The 16595-nt window shown below is 38.3% G+C and overlaps 1 protein-coding gene across 3 annotated transcripts; it reads right to left on the reverse strand.

Annotated features, from left to right (window-relative positions):
- Nucleotides 1-1283: 1283 nt before the first annotated feature.
- On the reverse strand, nucleotides 1284-16595 carry LOC109047945 (eukaryotic translation initiation factor 4Ba). 3 transcript variants are annotated; one of them, XM_042712862.1, is made up of 15 exons: nucleotides 16453-16595; nucleotides 14011-14151; nucleotides 10966-11171; nucleotides 10576-10692; nucleotides 10298-10352; nucleotides 10036-10179; nucleotides 9623-9751; nucleotides 8667-8831; nucleotides 8334-8574; nucleotides 7426-7514; nucleotides 7028-7271; nucleotides 6050-6087; nucleotides 5591-5723; nucleotides 4261-4333; nucleotides 1284-2215 (listed from the first exon to the last, which is right to left on the reverse strand). In XM_042712862.1, the coding sequence occupies exons 1-15, from the start codon at nucleotides 16547-16549 to the stop codon at nucleotides 2138-2140; spliced, it is 1950 nt and encodes a 649-aa protein (XP_042568796.1). In that variant the 5' UTR covers nucleotides 16550-16595; the 3' UTR covers nucleotides 1284-2137. The 3 variants fall into 3 exon arrangements, with proteins under 3 accessions (XP_042568796.1, XP_042568797.1, XP_042568798.1); XM_042712863.1 differs by lacking the exon at nucleotides 4261-4333; XM_042712864.1 differs by lacking the exons at nucleotides 4261-4333; nucleotides 5591-5723.

The raw sequence follows: 16595 nt of genomic DNA on the forward strand, positions 1-16595 counted from the left end.
CTGTTCTGTGGTCCGCATCCCACGGCCCTGTCTGCTTCCTGTCAGGGTTGCTGTACTAGAAACAGAGACGACCCTTTGGGGCCTGGGCTCAGTTTATGAGGCCTGAGAGGCTGGGGTTAAGGGCACATTCTCTGGCCTCCGTCCAGCAGAAGGTCACAGGATGAAGGGGGTGTTAAAAGGATGCACAGCATGAGCAGAGTAGTATTTATCATAGTTTGATGCGTGACGTCAAATGGTTCCGAGAAACAATCTGTCCAAAAACATTCTTTCAGCATAACTTGCTTCCTGTTTTAACTCACTTTAGTAATTTTACTTTAACTAATTAGCCAGTGTAAACCTGCACCGACCTCCCAACCTATTTTGAATGAAGTACTCAGTTATGCTTCAGGGTGAACTTTTTTTTTTTTTTTTTTAAGCATTCCCTCTTTAATAACATCCTCATAATGCTCGAAAAAAAAAGAAACCTCGTTCCACTGGAATTTTCATGGGAAATGAGAATAGACCGAAACTCCAGCCCTCCAAGCATGTATCCAGGATATACACACAAACTCTAAGTGTTGGTGTTGTTGCCGATGTTATGCCTTGCAGTATCAAGGCTCTGGATCCTTTGAACATAGTGGCAGACCAAAGGCAGACTGAACGACTAGTGACCTTTGACCTCAAAGTATACCAATGGTCCAGGAGACAGAGCTTCAGGGGGGAACTGGCATTAGGGTCCAAAATGAATACTCCCTAAGTGCCAGATGAATAGAAATACACTTAACTCTGAAGTCCGGGTGATACACATGGAATATTCTTCAAATATGGATTTAACATTCAAATATGCCACTAATTTTTGTCACAAATATTTAACCCACAGCTAAATTTTTGGACACTAGGCTTCTTTCAAAAAAAAAAAAAAAAATCTTACTAACTGCAAATAGTAGTGTATAAAGCACACTTTAAGTTCATCTATAAAAACATGCATATTTAACGCTTAATTATAATATTTAGCAAATATCTATTAATATCCATTTTATTTTTAATGTAGACAAAATACTATATATTTTTAATATTGCCATATATATATATATATATATATATATATATATATATATATATATATATATATATAAATAATAGACTACATATTTCTATATATATATATATATATATATATATATATATAGCCTCATTTTATCTATACCTTTCTGTGACATTTCTCCATATGGCAAATAATAAAACTAATAAAACTACAATCTTCTGGGATGCATTTTAATTCACAATGTCCTCCAAAGCATAACTGACTCAATGTAGTCTTTTATTGTTTTTTAAGATGGTACACAGTTTAAATCAATAAGCAATTTCATGCCACTACCTTTAGATATAGGCTCAACCCAAAGCTGCAGCAGTCTCTTTTGTAGAATCTGAGGAATATGTTAATTCCTATTGCACATCAGTCCAAAGAAGTGGCTTTAAAAAGTCCTCAAAAGGATAAGTGAGAAAATGGGAGACTCTGGCTTAAAGCAGCACAGAGAAATATCAATCCGAAACTAACTTGCTGGCCGTTATTCAGTGGCTGTTAAGCCTGAATACAAATCATCATACCCGTCAGCCAATGCCAGCTTAAGACACAAAACCAAGGCTGTGAGATTTATAACTGATGGGTGGACAAAGCAGGTCATGGACCGCTGTACTTGACCAGAGATCTCGGTAAAGCAATTGCGGTAAATGTTCTTTCAGAAAGCTCAGGGAGCCCTAAAGTTCAGGAAAATCATTCATCTTGTGGCATTTTTTTTTTTTTTTTAATTCTACACTTTCCCGACACTCAATGTGCAATCAAGCTAACGAGAAATGCACTCAACTTGATGTATACAAGAGCAGGATCCCTTTCATGAGTATTGTAACCCCCCACAAAAAATGTATTAGTCATAAGCATTCATCCTTCCACACTCTCTTTTTTTTTTTTACTTTAAAAGAAGTCCTGTATTTTCCCACTAGGTTTTCAGTTCAGTCTCGAAGAGGGGGGGTTGCTCTAAAAATGTATTTTTTTGCTCTCAGAGAGCTCATCTGGGTCCTTCAGTGCTGCATGAAACAAAAGCTGTAGGTTTAATTTGTAATTCAATTGAGACCGTCGTCTGTGCAGTCCGTCCTCCTCTTAGTCTCCACCCTGCTCTTCGTCTCCCTGCTCCCCGTCCATCAGCAAGGCTGCGTATTTACTGGCTGAGCTGAATTTCTGTTAAAACAAAAAGGGGATAGTGAGATGTAACCAAATCATTACTGGTATTTGAGGTTAATATGTACTTTACAGTCTCAGGTGATTTTCAGTTGAACTGTTGTTTTGACTGCTCTGACAATGTGAGATACTGAGGTTTTAGGAATCAAACTTATGTTAGTGATGGTTTGTGCCTTTGATTGGTGCAACCAGTGTAACTGGAAGTAATCAGCATTTAGACCCTCTGAATATATATCAAGGATATGAAAGCCTTTCTTTTCTACAAAATGAATTTTTAAGTGATTTAGTGCCTTTCAGAGACTATTTCTTTTGTGAAAAAAATGTCCACACATCAATAATAATAAATTGTTTGGTACAATGTACTTATTATTTTGTACTGCAAATCACTTTTGCTGCTATTGAGGTGGGATATGGTTCAGGTTAGGGGCAGATTTGGTGGTATGTGGGTTAAGGTGTAGGGGTAGGGTCAACAGTGTAATTATAGATGCAACCACAGAAATGAAATAGAGATGTATTTTTAAATATCAGTTTAATTAAGTATCATATCATTTAGGCTATGCAAACAATAAATGCAATGCATCAAATAATTGATTTAAATGCATGTAAACAGTAGTTAAAGGCACTTAATATAAGTGGGTCCAAAAAAATTATGATAAATAAAATAGCCTATATAATATATATTTTTATATATAAAAGTCTTGAGGCAACATATGAGGAAAAAAAAATATATATATAAAAACCCTGCTTCTTAACTAACAATTAGCAACTTCCCAACCAGATGCCACCATCCACCTTATTTTTCAGAAGAAGTAAATAATAAAAAATATTACAAATAAAACAAGTAGGCAGGCATGAAAATCTATGCTTACAACATGAATGTCTCTTATTTTATGTTGATTTAAAGGTGAATAGCACAATTACAATTAGGGTCTGCAATTTTTTGTCATGTGTTATCTTAAAGAAAATCAATTACAGATGAAAAAAAAAATACAGAAAAAAGGGAGGATAGACTCAGGAAGGCCCTAAAAGATATGTTAGATAAAAAATGCAGTTTAAAATAAATAAAATATCAGGTGTGTGGATAGCTGAATATCTTTAGCCCTGTTTGTAGGCGTAAATGGAAAGGTATCTCCCTCATCTACTTGTGATCCAGTCCACCAAAGCTTAATACCAGGTGTAAACAGTGCCTCTGAGCTATACAGGGCTAGACACATTTTTAACCTCTAATTTGCTATTCCATGTTATACTGGATAAATCCAGGACTATCGGGAGGTTAGACAGTCTAAACGTCCTGAAGAAGACACTGTTCACCAGTTAACTCAAATACTGGTCCTTTAACACCTGGTTTATTTTAAGTCTGTTCCATCTGGTCCATTTATTTGGTTCATTTCACTTACCATGAAAACCCCTTCCAAATGGAGTTCAGACTCTATGTGTTTGTTTGAAAAGTTCTGTCACGGTGAAAATCCAGATGGACTCCAGTGTGAAAACAGACCTGAGTGGATGTCAATTACGCAAGTATTTTTCTTCATTCAGAAGCTGCAAATGATGCAACAGACCACAGGAAATTCCTGCATAACTCGTACTGAGAACCTCATCCAGTTATAGATGCCACACACATTTGGTAAAAACACATGGAAAAACATTTACATCTTTAGGACTGATCTAAACTTCATGAGATAAGGTGGTGTCAAATGTAATGTTTTCACATACATACACGTATTGGAGAGGTTTGCATGAATATTCTCAATGTACCATCTTTTCCTTTCTATACTACAGCTATAATTCAGTGCTTGGATCAGAATTATGTGTCTAGACTCAAATAAATATTCATATTTTTCAAATCACATATCTTCCAAAAGAGGCCCACAATTACAGTCTGTGAGCAACATTGTAATTTCCATTACAGTGAATGAAGCATCTAAAAAAGCCACTAGAGAAAACTTTCATTGAAGGACTGGTGAGCAAAGAAAGCCAGAAGTAAAAGCAGAGGGAGCAGGGATCATGGGATCACACCCAGAGAGAGCGTTAGCTCTGTCACTCACAGGGCTGGGAGGCTCCTCAAATTTCTTTGGCTCTGGTGCTGGTCTGAGATCTCGTTCCCTTCTCGCGTCCTTTCTACAAGTAACGCACAACACAGTGAGACGGAGTCTCACAAGGACGTCTACACTCATTCAGAAAAACACTCAAGAGCAGAGATTTCGATCCCAGGAGGAAAAAATCCAATTGGCAATATTTCAAAAAACAAAGTTGCTTGATTATGGCAAAATCGTAATCACAACTTTTTTGGTCAATATATGCTTGCTATCTGAGTGCGCGCACAAAGACGTCTAGAAAATAGTGTGAAATCTCTTAATGAGCCTTTTCTAACTTTTTAATATCAAGCACGATTCGCAGGAAACTGCATTTTACGGCAGTCACATTACATGATTAGGATGTTAAGTTTGAGCTTTTCAGAAGCAGGATAAAAAGCACTAGAGGTCGACAGATGTATCGGCTTTGCTGATTAATCAGCACCTTTAGTTGATTGCTGGAACTATCTGCAAAAATCCATGCTGATAGTTTTTCGGGATTGTGCTGGAGTGGCTGAGAAGGCTCTGCTGTCATTACACTGTATGAGAGTGTGGTCCAACCTAGCTGTCGGTATCAGTGAAATCCACTATCAGCCGACCTCTAAAAAGCACCATTGTAAAGGAAAGGAAAGTGGTCTGGAGACAAAACCAGAGCATCACTGCAAAACGGGAACTTGCCACAATAATTGTTTTATCCTGTTTTCATAGATGATCAAATCCAAAATTGAAATCTAAATAAAATTCGATTAAATCGCTCAGCCCTAAATCGACACTGTAAAATCCAGTATGTAAAAACTCCTTTTATTTGTTGTTGAAATGAGATCGAAGTCCCTGCTCTGTTCGTTCTCTCGTTCCTGAGGCCAAATGCATCTTGCCCAGCGATATCTGCTATTACTGTTGAGCTGAAATATGTTTCAACTGTTGTTTTATACAACAGTTAGTTTTAGTCATTAAATATAATGGGTTTTCACTGTTTGTATCACTCCATTTGTCTTAAAGCAGCTTGTCAATCTCTGTGTTGGTGGATTTCTCAAGTGACTCTTTTTCACCACAAGTGATTGATTTTATGATTGAGTCACCAAATTATAATTCAACTGATTTAAAAAAAAATTAGTAAATCATTTCTTTTGTTGTTGAGACTGGAAAGATGCGAATGGACACAGTGCCCAAACTAGAAAATAAACATTTATCCAACCACCACCCATAATTCAAAAATACTAACAAGAATCTAGTAAATATTATTTCCAGAAGGAAGAAAGCTCTCTACACTTTTGAGCAGTAGGGGTGCCAGAGAGCAGCTAACCTGTCTCCTGTCTCCTTCCTTCGGTCTCGGCTCGCTGCTTCTCCACGCCCCCTGCCTGTTCCAGAGCCCGAGGACCCCCCACGCCCCCGAGAGGGGCCCCGGTCCCGGCGCACCCCATCTGCTTTGTTTTCATCTGTAAGGAGAGCCCAGTGTTCAGCAGAGGACACTATGGACAACTCTACTAATAAAGGAGCTGCATTAGGCTGTAGGTTCAAGAGCACTTTACTGCTTCTTAACTGAACATTTGGAAGAGGCTGTTTTTAGGAAGGGACGCTAGTGGACATTATCTCTTGCTCAACAACTGGAAAAGAAATATAAACCCCTGTTGTCAATCCACTATAATATTTTAAGAGTTTCCAGTTGTGACTTGTGAGTGAAAATGGAGTATATGCACTGACTTCTTTTACACCTTCCACCGTTATTTCATGTCTCAGTGGACCAGGACACTTACAAGCTTACCTTTATTTCTTTGAGGAGCATCAGCTGAGCTTGGTGCACTGAAAAATAAAGTACATAAAAAATAATAATAAACTGAATAATTCTAGTCAGAAAGTCTGAATAATTATAAAGAGCTCTCTCTCTCTCTCTCTCTCTCTCTCTCTCTCTCTCTCTCTATATATATATATTTATATGAACTTCCGAAAGTTCGGGGTCAGAAAGATTTTTTTTTAAAGAAATTAATACTTTAATTCAGCAAAGCTGCATTAAATGAATCAAAAGTGACAAAAACAACTTATTTTAACTAAATTATTTTAAATAAATGCTGTTCTTCAAACTTTGTTCAAAGAATCCTAAAAGAAAAATATTACTGTTTCAACACAGATATTAAGCAGCACAACTGTTTAAATCATTGAGATTATTAAGAAATGTTTCTTGAGCAGCAAATCAGCACATTAGAATGATTTCTGAAGAATCATGTGACACTGAAAACTGAAGTAATGATGCTGACAATTCAGCTTTGCATCACAGGAATAAATTACATTTTAAAGTATACTTAAATAGGAAACATTTATTTTCAACAGTAATACCATTTCAAAATGTTAATATTTTTATGGTAACATTTTTACGATGTCCTTGTTACACATTGCATGTACTTTCTATAATAATAACAATAAATGATGCATAATTACATGCAACTAACCCTAAACCAAACCCCCATCCTAACCCTAACCATACAGTAAGTACATGTAGTTAATTAATATTACTCAGTACTTAAACATATAATTACACTGTAATAAGGACATCGTAACATGAAGTGTAACTATTTTGAATTTATTCTTTTAAAACTAAGTCAAACACAAAAAAATTAAAAACCTACAGACCCCAAACTTTTGACGTAGAGTATTTTAGATATTATATAATATATTATACTGAAATAATTCTTATAGTCTTTGAATAATAGCTATCTATATATAGCATATCAATCCAGAAAGAAACCTTTTGGGTGGCGTGCTACTGCTGGGAGAGACAACAGGTCTACTATCACTCTCGCTGGATCCTGTACTCATGGCACTCCTCTTCGCCCAGACGTTCTCCTTAGGTGGCGGCGCTGGGACAACTTTCAGCGGCAGCCCTTCCTGCTTGGAAGTAGTAGTCTGGTTTCCATGTGAGGATGAATCCTCATCACGGCTGCTGAAAACCTCGTTTTCTACAGAGCGCTCACTCTCCCGACGCCTCGGCGCTGTACAGAGAGGAGACGGATTGGACTCTGAAAGTTTCTTTTTAATAAATCATTGCATATAGTGACAGTATGATGGTAGATTTTTTTTACATGTGTCAATTCATGTCTTGTTTGCATCAGACCTGTGCATAAGGACCAGTCAGTGATCACTTACCCCTGCTCGATGTGTTTCCTGTTTGTGATGACTCACTTCCTGTTCGTGAGCGCTCGGTTGCTTGGTCCTCACTACGCCAGCTGGGATGCCTGAGTGTATTAGAAAACAAGAGTGAAAATACTGTTTAGAAAAAGAGAAAGCATGTGAAAAATAAAGTTCTCTTTTGGTTTGTTACTAAATTTCAGGGACTTGATAACATCGCATTATTTTTTTTTTGGTGTATGATTTAATTATACATTATCCATTCACAAACTTAGATTAATATGCAAATTAATTATGTATTCTGAGTTAATAATGCATTAATTAATTTAAATATAATTAACGTCACAAAAATTCATATCCATGAGAAGAGAACATAGTTACATTCATTTTTAACACAAACTTGTTAATATTTATATAATGTTATTCCAGATTAACTCCAGTTTATGAATAGTTCATCCTCTAGCTTTAACCAAATGCAACACATTAAAAAAAAAAGTAATTTATTTTTAAAAATTATAAAATATATAACAAAAAAAAAATCCTGTTAGTTAGTTCAGCCAAAAATAGAAATTCTGTCAACATTTATTCTCCATCATGCAGTTCAAAACATGTCTTATCTTCCTTCTTTTGTGAAACACAAAAAAATATATTTTAGATAATGCTGGTAGGAAAACATTTTCAGTCCCAATTTCCATCGTTTGTTTTTTTTCATACAAATGAAAGTCAATGGGAACCAAAACTATTTGGTCACCAACATTCTTCAAAATATATTATTTTGTGTTCAGAAGAAAGAAACTCATACAGAACTTCAACATGCAGGTGAGTAAATGATGACAGAATTTCCATTTTGTGGGTGAACTATCCCTTTAACTATAAAATTCAATGTTAAGAAAATTGAATAAAAAGTGTCCATCTATGTGCTGTACCTCTCTCTGGGCTTGCGTTCAGGTCCTCTGTTCTTGTCCTCCTCCAGCTGCCTCTGCAGTCTCTCCTGCTCTTTCTTAAGCCTCTCCTCCACCTCTCTCTCTTTAGCTGCAGTGTCCACCGGTTTGGCTCCTCCGAAGATGGACGCAGCTCGTCCCGATGAGACTATAGGGCCGGTGCTCTGTTCTTCCTCTTTGGGAACACTGCGGGGCTTCAGGTTCAGCTTGGGCCTCTGAAGGGGACCTAAACACAGAAGCAGTAGAGACTGTTTAGATGATCTGATTCAAGGTTTGGTTCCTGGAGTGACCCAGATAAATGTAAATGCACCGTCCCACCTCTGTCCTCGCGCTTCTCATCCCGTCTCTCGTATCTCTCTTCACGATCACTGTAGCGATCTCCATAGCGCTCCCCGCTGCCCCGAACGTCATCCCGTCGGTCGTCATAGTCGCGCCGAAAACCACTTCCAAATGGTCGACGACCCCCACCGCGAGAATCATAGCCTGAAATAAGGTTCGGTAAGATTAAGAAGCATTTCTAAGGAGCAAGGCCCTGTTCTGTTGCACATGGATAACAGAGTTGGATTTTATTTCTGTAATTTTGACATAAGGCACCATATTTGTCAAGTTATTTCATCTTTTTGAACCGAGGGGAAACAATATTATCATTTATCAATAATAATTATAGAGCGCTGACAAATGGGCAAAAAAATGCTAATTTTACACAATATTTATTCAGAACTTATTCAAAAACATTGTTCAAAAGTTGGAGGTCAGTAGGATTTTGTTTTATTGTTTTTAATCGAAGAATCCTTTTAATCAAATAATTTTATTTCCACAAAAATATTAGGCAGCACAACTGCCTTCAAAAATGCTAATAATAAAACATATTTCATGAGGAAATCAGCATATTAGAATGATTTCTGAAGGATCTGACAGTGAAGACTGGAGTAAGCTCTGCATCACAAGAATAAATGACGTTTTATGAGAACCTGTTCATTTTAAGCTTTAATGCAGAATATGACTGTTTTATTGCATATTTGATCACATAAATGAAGTCTTAGTGAGCATGAGATTTATTTAAAAACATAAAAAAGCCTTACTGACCCCAAACGTTTGAACAGTGTATCTGAAAATAAAGAGTTCATTATCCATTCTCAAGATTGCTGACACTACGGGACAAAAAGGACCCAAACACTCTCAACGTGACAAATTTAATGCTGGCACATTTCTCTATCACTAAAACACATTGCTGCAAGTCCAAGTGATCTGTAATATATGAAGGTGTTATATACCTCTGTCGTATTCTCTGCGGTCTCTGTCATCATAACGCTCCCGGTATCGTTCTCTTCCTCCGTCATAGCGGTCACTGTCCCACCGCTGGCCGTCACGGTAACGGTCTGATTCATAACGATCTCGGGATCCTAAGAAAGTGGATCACACAATTCACACCATTTTCCGTTGCAACATCTGAAATATAAAATATTTGATTTCTAATATACTATTTTATTTTACTCCCTCTTCAATGCTGACCAATAACCATATATTTAATAGAACGTCAAATACAATATAATAATCTTATAATACGTATGTTTAGTAGTTTGTCATGTGGCTTACTACTTCTCCAAAGCTTTACTGTAGCTCAACTACTTGTTTCCTCCTAAACTCTTTCTCCAACAAATACTTGTCAGATGAAATAACTGCTTACGCTCTCCAAAGGCCTCGTCCCTGCGTGGACCGTCATCAGAGTCAGATTTAGGCCTTGCCCGCCAGTCAGAATCAGTCTTGTCCGGGCCCAAGTCTCGCTCACTACGGTTACGATCCCGCCCGGATGAGGAGCGCTCGTCTCTCTCTGATCAGGAAAAAAACAAACATTATTGCGAATATGGAAATAATTTTTTCCCCCTCCAATAATAGATTCACAACTGCATTATGCTGCATATAAACAGACTGGTTTCTCAGAACCACACCTTTCTCATTGGACTGGTCAGCAATGTCCACACGGATCCTACGGTTTCCAAGGTTCTAGAAAGCGAGTAAGAGGAAGGGTTAATTACAGAGCCTAGAGCCTGTGTCTTCATTTTGGACACTGTAACAGATAACTTGCGCCACCATGTGGCTAAAATGAAACTACCAACACCACCAACAGTAAGGTCTATAATTCAGAAGCACACAGGTCTGTATGTTATTGGCAGACATACAGACAGCAAGAATTTAAATTTTCACATGACTGACAATTGTATCTCACCTCTTCATTGAGACTGAGTGCACGCAACAGAGACTCTATGTCATCAAACTCTGCATAACCGAAGCCTTTCAGCCGTTCTGGGTTACTGGGCTCCCTCGGGAGGCGAACAGCACTGATCTGTGTGAATAAAATAATGACACGTGAAACTCATCACCACCAAAATTAAGAACTCAAAAAGTTTCAGTTTTATACTGAACACACGTGATCTGAAAACATCTTGAAAAATGATTTCTTCATGCACTATTCACCACAAGGTGTCATGCAAAACAGCACAAGTCTGAAAACCCTTGACGATGCTGTTTGGCAGAATCCATGTTAACAAAGTACAATGCATGGGAGAATTCACAGGAGCATTCCTTCTGCAGACTCACAGGAACAGAGGAAACTCACATTGAGTCCACGGAAGAAGTTTTTGATGGATTCTTCAGTGACGTCGTAGGGGAGGTTGCCCAGGAAGGCGGTGTAGGGGGGACTGCGGGGCAGACGGGAGCGGTCGATGTTGGGCTCACGGGCGGCACGTGGAGCCGTTGGCAAAATGGACCGATCAATGGGTGGCGCACGGTACGCATCATCTTCAGTGTGCCAGGATGTAGTAACTATAAAAGAACAGAAGCTTGATAAGGGCCCAAACAATACACGTAACAGTGACCAAAGGCTGTCAAGCTCCATAAAAAGCATCATAATAATAATCCAAATAACTCTAGCATTACATTCCATGTCTTCTGAACCCATATGATAGCTACGTCTGAGGAACAGACTGAAATTCATTTAAGTAATCCAACAAAATTTGAAATATTAAGGTGTACAGCCAGGTTTGCCATTGAAAACACTGCTGCTTCTTGAATTGAATGAGCAGAAATGGAAATGACATTTGATAGCTCCAGTGGAGGGGGATCTTATCAAATATTATAATTATCATTCCTAACAACTGGAATAAGTCATAAGGTCCAACTTTTATGCTACTTTATTTGAGCTTCACAGCCAGTAGTCACTTGATGCCTTTATTGAATGGAAAAGAGCAGCATGAACATTATGCAAAACATCTCATTTTGTTGTTCACGGAAGAAATAAAGTCAGAACGTTGGAACATCATAAGCGTTGCAATGTCAGAATTTTCTTGTGAACTGTTCCTTTCTTATTTTTGCCTACCCTTTTTTTCATAATAACCATCTCTAATAAATTTAATCTATACAAAATGATACAAAAGAAAAAAAGTCTTAAGTAACTAAGACCTTTATACTTAACTGAAAATGAAAACTTTTCAACCTATTTCACCCCAATGACAGATTTATATAAATTTTTTAATCCTTATCTTTTAAGCATGTGTGTTTCCCCAAAGGTTGTGACACACCAAACCAAAATCAAAGAAATAGTGGTAATGGAAGCTGACTGTGTTGTCGCCTCGCGTTGCAAGTGCCCAGGCTAAGACGCACCTGCGTCAGAGGAAATAACTGTCTCTATCAGCACGTATCAACTCATCATTCAAAAAGGGGAACCAAAACTAGGGCTGCATATATATAACCTGTAACAAAGCAGCACTTGCTTACCATTCTGAATATGAATAATGTTGATCACTTTCTTTATTCCAGACAGCTCATGTCTGGATACTAGTGTACTGGAATGCTCAGGTAAGATGATGTAAAACTAGAACAGCCTTCTGTCTGTATCGTCTCGACTTCTTTGCTCACTTTAATCACTTTTGCTTTTATTCTTGTGTGCTGACTCGTTCACTAAATTGAACAGCCAATCAAAGAGACGGTCCGACTGGTGCCAACAGTACAGAACACAATGCAAATCTAAGATGACAGATGCTCAGCGATGGGCTGATGTTGGCTGACCATCAGCTTGGTGTTGTATTTATTTATACAACGGTTGTTTTCTGGTTCTCAAATATGACTGACTGAGAGCCTTTTCCATGCATGCAATTTTCTAGTGATAACAGAACAGAACCATTACACCATTTGTATCCCTCCACTTGCAGTATTTCTCACAGCGAGTGTCATGGCGTTTTGGGTAAATCTAACGGGCAGTCTTTGGTCTCATTAATCTATTATTTGTTCCAGAGCAAATAGTTTTGGCTAAGGGCAAAGTCTCATAATGGTATATTTTATGTAATTTTAAAGGTGCTGTATGTAAGTTTTTGACTCTACTAAAGCATAAAAATACCATAATATGTTTGCAGATATTTAAGAAATGTGCTAAGTTAACATGTTTATCTGAAAAACAATGCTACAGTCAGTTATTCTCCTTTGTAAATGTGCGTTCCGGGATGGAATGTCGGTCTCTGTTTTGGTTTGTGAAACCCGCCCAATGCCAGTTTACCCAATTGTATTTCGGCACCCTGGGTTGCAAGTTGGCAGAAAACACAGCGTATTTCATTTCATTCATTGTCAAGTGCACTCATTCCTGTTGGTGTCATCAATCTGACAACCTGCTTGTGCCTCAAGTCTGAGGAGGAGGGGCTGGGTGTAAAAAACCCTCTCCAATATTTTGAATTTGGACTGCAATACCTAATTCAGCCACTATCAACAATAGTAGTGTTTTATAATAGTATTTAACACTGGAAAATGGTATGTAAGTTTGTGATGATTTTAGTGACATTCTTCTGCCATTAGATGGCGACAAAAAACTGTTTTTACAAGCTGGGAGTAAAGACTTCATGTTGAAAGAGACTGAAACAGGATTGTAAACAGGGAGGGAAGGTCTTTTTACTTTCAACAACAGCTTGTAAGACGCAGCCAATAAATGCACTGAGCAGCACTCTCAACTGAAATCACCCTTAACTGATGAAAGGACAGTACAAAAAAAAAACATCACTTTCCTCAGCGGACATTCAAACTAATGTTTTATATATGAGATTGAGCTGAAGAATGAATGCTGTATCACACGCAGGTAATCACACTCACTCAGTCCTCCTCTCTCTCATAATACTCTACATAATACAGTCAGCTTTTAATACAGTAATACAATAATGAAGCAACTCCACGTTCCTTCGTTACTAGTCCTAAAGAGATGTTTGAATTAGTAAGAGGTTTGAGCTCAGCTGTTAAACTGAGATTTGAATTAGTTCCACATTAGAAGTAGTTCAAGATTAGAAGTAGTTCTGCACAAAAGTGGACTGCGTTGTTTTTTTTATTTTTTTTATTTACAAACTGTTGCATAAACACAATATCACACTTGTAGCCATGGGATATGGCTGTAGTTCAGCATGCTCTGATTACCTATCACAGCCATGCTGATATACAGTCATACATACATTATACCTCTGTATACATTTGGGAAGTAAACTGTTATGTGCTTTATACATTATCTGTGCAATTTTCAAATCAACAAAAAAGTCATTGAAATATGAACAACATTGTAAAAGCATATTTTGAAAGCCAAGCATCAAAAATTCAAATGTGGTAGATGTTTAATCCCATATGTGAATCTTACCATCTCCCTCCAGGTCATCGGTCTCGTCGGCCCAGCTTGTGGGCTTTGTGGGTGCATAACTCGGTGGAGCATTTCCCCCGCTGTCCTCCGCTAAGAAGTCAGTCAGGGTAAGGGTCTTACCCTTTTTCTTATTCTTTTTAGCTGTCAAAAAAAACAACGAGTACACGTTGAAAACAGCATGAAAGGTCTCCAGTGCTTCACCATGACTTAGCATCACCGATGAGAACAAATGGATTGTGAATATAAAAGTCTGTCGTGGCTTATAGCCTATATGCAATTACAACTGCAGTTGGATGACAAAGCAGAAGATCAAGTTGGTGTATTTAATTAGCATTTAATGTAATTTAGTAAATGTAGACTAACCAGCCCTACATAATTCCTATAGACAAACTGCTGCATTTAGAAAACAAGAATATCTATCTCCAGGCCAGATTGACTCTCATCTGTTGCAGACTGGTGCGGAGAGAAGCATTGCTGTGAGCTACAACACATCTCTGAGCTCTTTGTGACAAACTGCACTGTCAGGACATTCCAGCTCGGTGCAACTGAATCTGTGTTTACTGTAGGACTACGACACCCCACTGCAAAACCAAAACAAAGCCCCCAAGTTCTGACAACATTATCCTAAAGCTCAATCCATGTGCAATGACTCAGGCACACTGGCTTTAGAGAAAATAGAAGGAAGAGTCAACATCCCTCCTGAATGATGATTTTACTACCCCCCTATACCTACATATAAACAAAACACACTAACTAGGAGTGCTGCATTCATATAAATGCATATGAGAGTTCTTTGTTCTGTACGATTTTAAAATACTATCAGAAAAACGTAATGTCTTAAAGTAAATGGCGTTGTGCCGTCAGCACGGTAACATGGCTGACGGTTAAGAGTTTCATGTGAGAATGCAAGCCTTGTGCTTGAGGTCATGAAACTACACAATGCAAAAAGAACTTCCACAAGTATCTGCTCAAGTGTTTACCACAAAATCATGGTAACAGTCACAAACAAAAATAAGAATTAAGTGTTTTAAAAAAGAATTAATAAAAAACAAATAGGATAATATACTATTACTATTACTAATAATAATAAAAAGAAAAAGAGTAAATAAAAATAATACAATAAAGTAAAAATTAGAAAAAATCTATTTAATAATACTACTAATAATAAAAAGTCAAAATATATAAAAAACTAAAAAATAACAATGAAGTAAAAATAAGGATAACAATAATTAACATAACAATTAAGTAAACAACGCAATATATTTTTGTTAACAGATCAAGTTCAATTTGGCATTAGGGCCATTATGTAAATTCACCCCTCTAATAAATCAACACAGAGTGTTCAGCTGGGACAGAGCAGGAGCTCACTGATCGAGCTGTACTGAGCGTTTGTCCCGGGACAGTGCAGGAGACAGCGCAGAAGATCTCTGATCGAGCTGTACTGAGCGTTTGTCCCGGGACAGTGCAGGAGACAGCGCAGAATATCTCTGATCGAGCTGTACTGAAGGTTTGTCCCGGGACAGCGCAGAATATCTCTGATCGAGCTGTACTGAGCGTTTGTCCCGCACAGGAGATCAATGAGAGCAGCACTAACATAATTGTTGCTTAAGCAATATTGTGATTACGTTTGCCATTATACAAGGGACATGCATTTTGCACCAAATATGTTAGTCATTTATGCTCAGCTCAAACAAGGCGATGTATTTTGTAAGATAAACGCGGGAATGAAGTTTCAGCAGCCCCTCCCTCAACTCTGCCCTTGCACCAGTGGTCTTCAAACCTGTCCTGGAGGCACCCCTGCCCTGCACATTTTGCATGTCTCCCTCATCTAACACACCTGATTCAACTCATCAGCTCATTAGTAGAGACTGCAAGACCTGATTTGGGTGTGTCTGATAAGGGAGACATGCACAATGTGCAGGGCAGGGGTGCTTCCAGGACAGGTTTGAAAACCACAGCTATTCACGCGCTCGAGCCAGTTGTTTATTTCGGTCGTGTCTTGTAAACAAAGCAAAGCAGTATTGCATTTATATGTGGAAAAACAAAACAGTTAAAATGTAACGACAACAACACAAAGCAGCAATCATACAGACACGGGCTTCGCTGCATGTGCTTCATTTTCTGCCTGAGAAACGAGCAGAGTAAAAATGTGCTGTTAGGACATATAAACATTTCTATTCCGTGTTGTCGGAATAGAAGGTAACGTTAAATAAACTGATCAGTATGTTCTTGTGCACACACACAGCTGTTTGTGCGGTTTCTACGCAGCGTCTCTTCAGAACTCAAGATCGAGCTTTTACAATCAGCCCTCGCCGCTACATCGATCCCTTCACGAATGCGACGCACTTTATCTGCCGCTCGATTAAATTCCCCCGACACAAATGACACGTCGCACCCGATATTTCCCAACCGGCCCAGGCACAAATCTATAAAAATCCTCACCTGAAGCCGCCATGCTGGAGAAGGAGAGCGTGTCATATCCCCGGATGGGGGCGTGGCTTGTCGCGTAACGTCGGCGCGCATCCAGCACCGCGCTCATGGGATCTTGGGTAATGTAGTCTTTATGGTTAGGGTTAGCTTGTAAG

This window comes from Cyprinus carpio, chromosome A23, assembly GCF_018340385.1.
Source record: "Cyprinus carpio isolate SPL01 chromosome A23, ASM1834038v1, whole genome shotgun sequence".
NCBI classification, from domain to species: Eukaryota; Metazoa; Chordata; class Actinopteri; order Cypriniformes; family Cyprinidae; genus Cyprinus; species Cyprinus carpio.

What these genes read in the sequence shown, in the direction of transcription:
- LOC109047945 (XM_042712862.1), bottom strand. Translation starts at nt 16,549, where the DNA reads ATGAGCGCGGTGCTGGATGCGCGCCGACGTTACGCGACAAGCCACGCC. An exon ending in AGGAAACACATCGAGCAGGG is followed by an intron (nt 7,272 to 7,425) that starts GTAAGTGATCAC and finishes CTCTCTGTACAG; the next exon opens with CGCCGAGGCGTCGGGAGAGT. An exon ending in TGCTCCTCAAAGAAATAAAG is followed by an intron (nt 5,724 to 6,049) that starts GTAAGCTTGTAA and finishes CTCTCCTTACAG; the next exon opens with ATGAAAACAAAGCAGATGGG.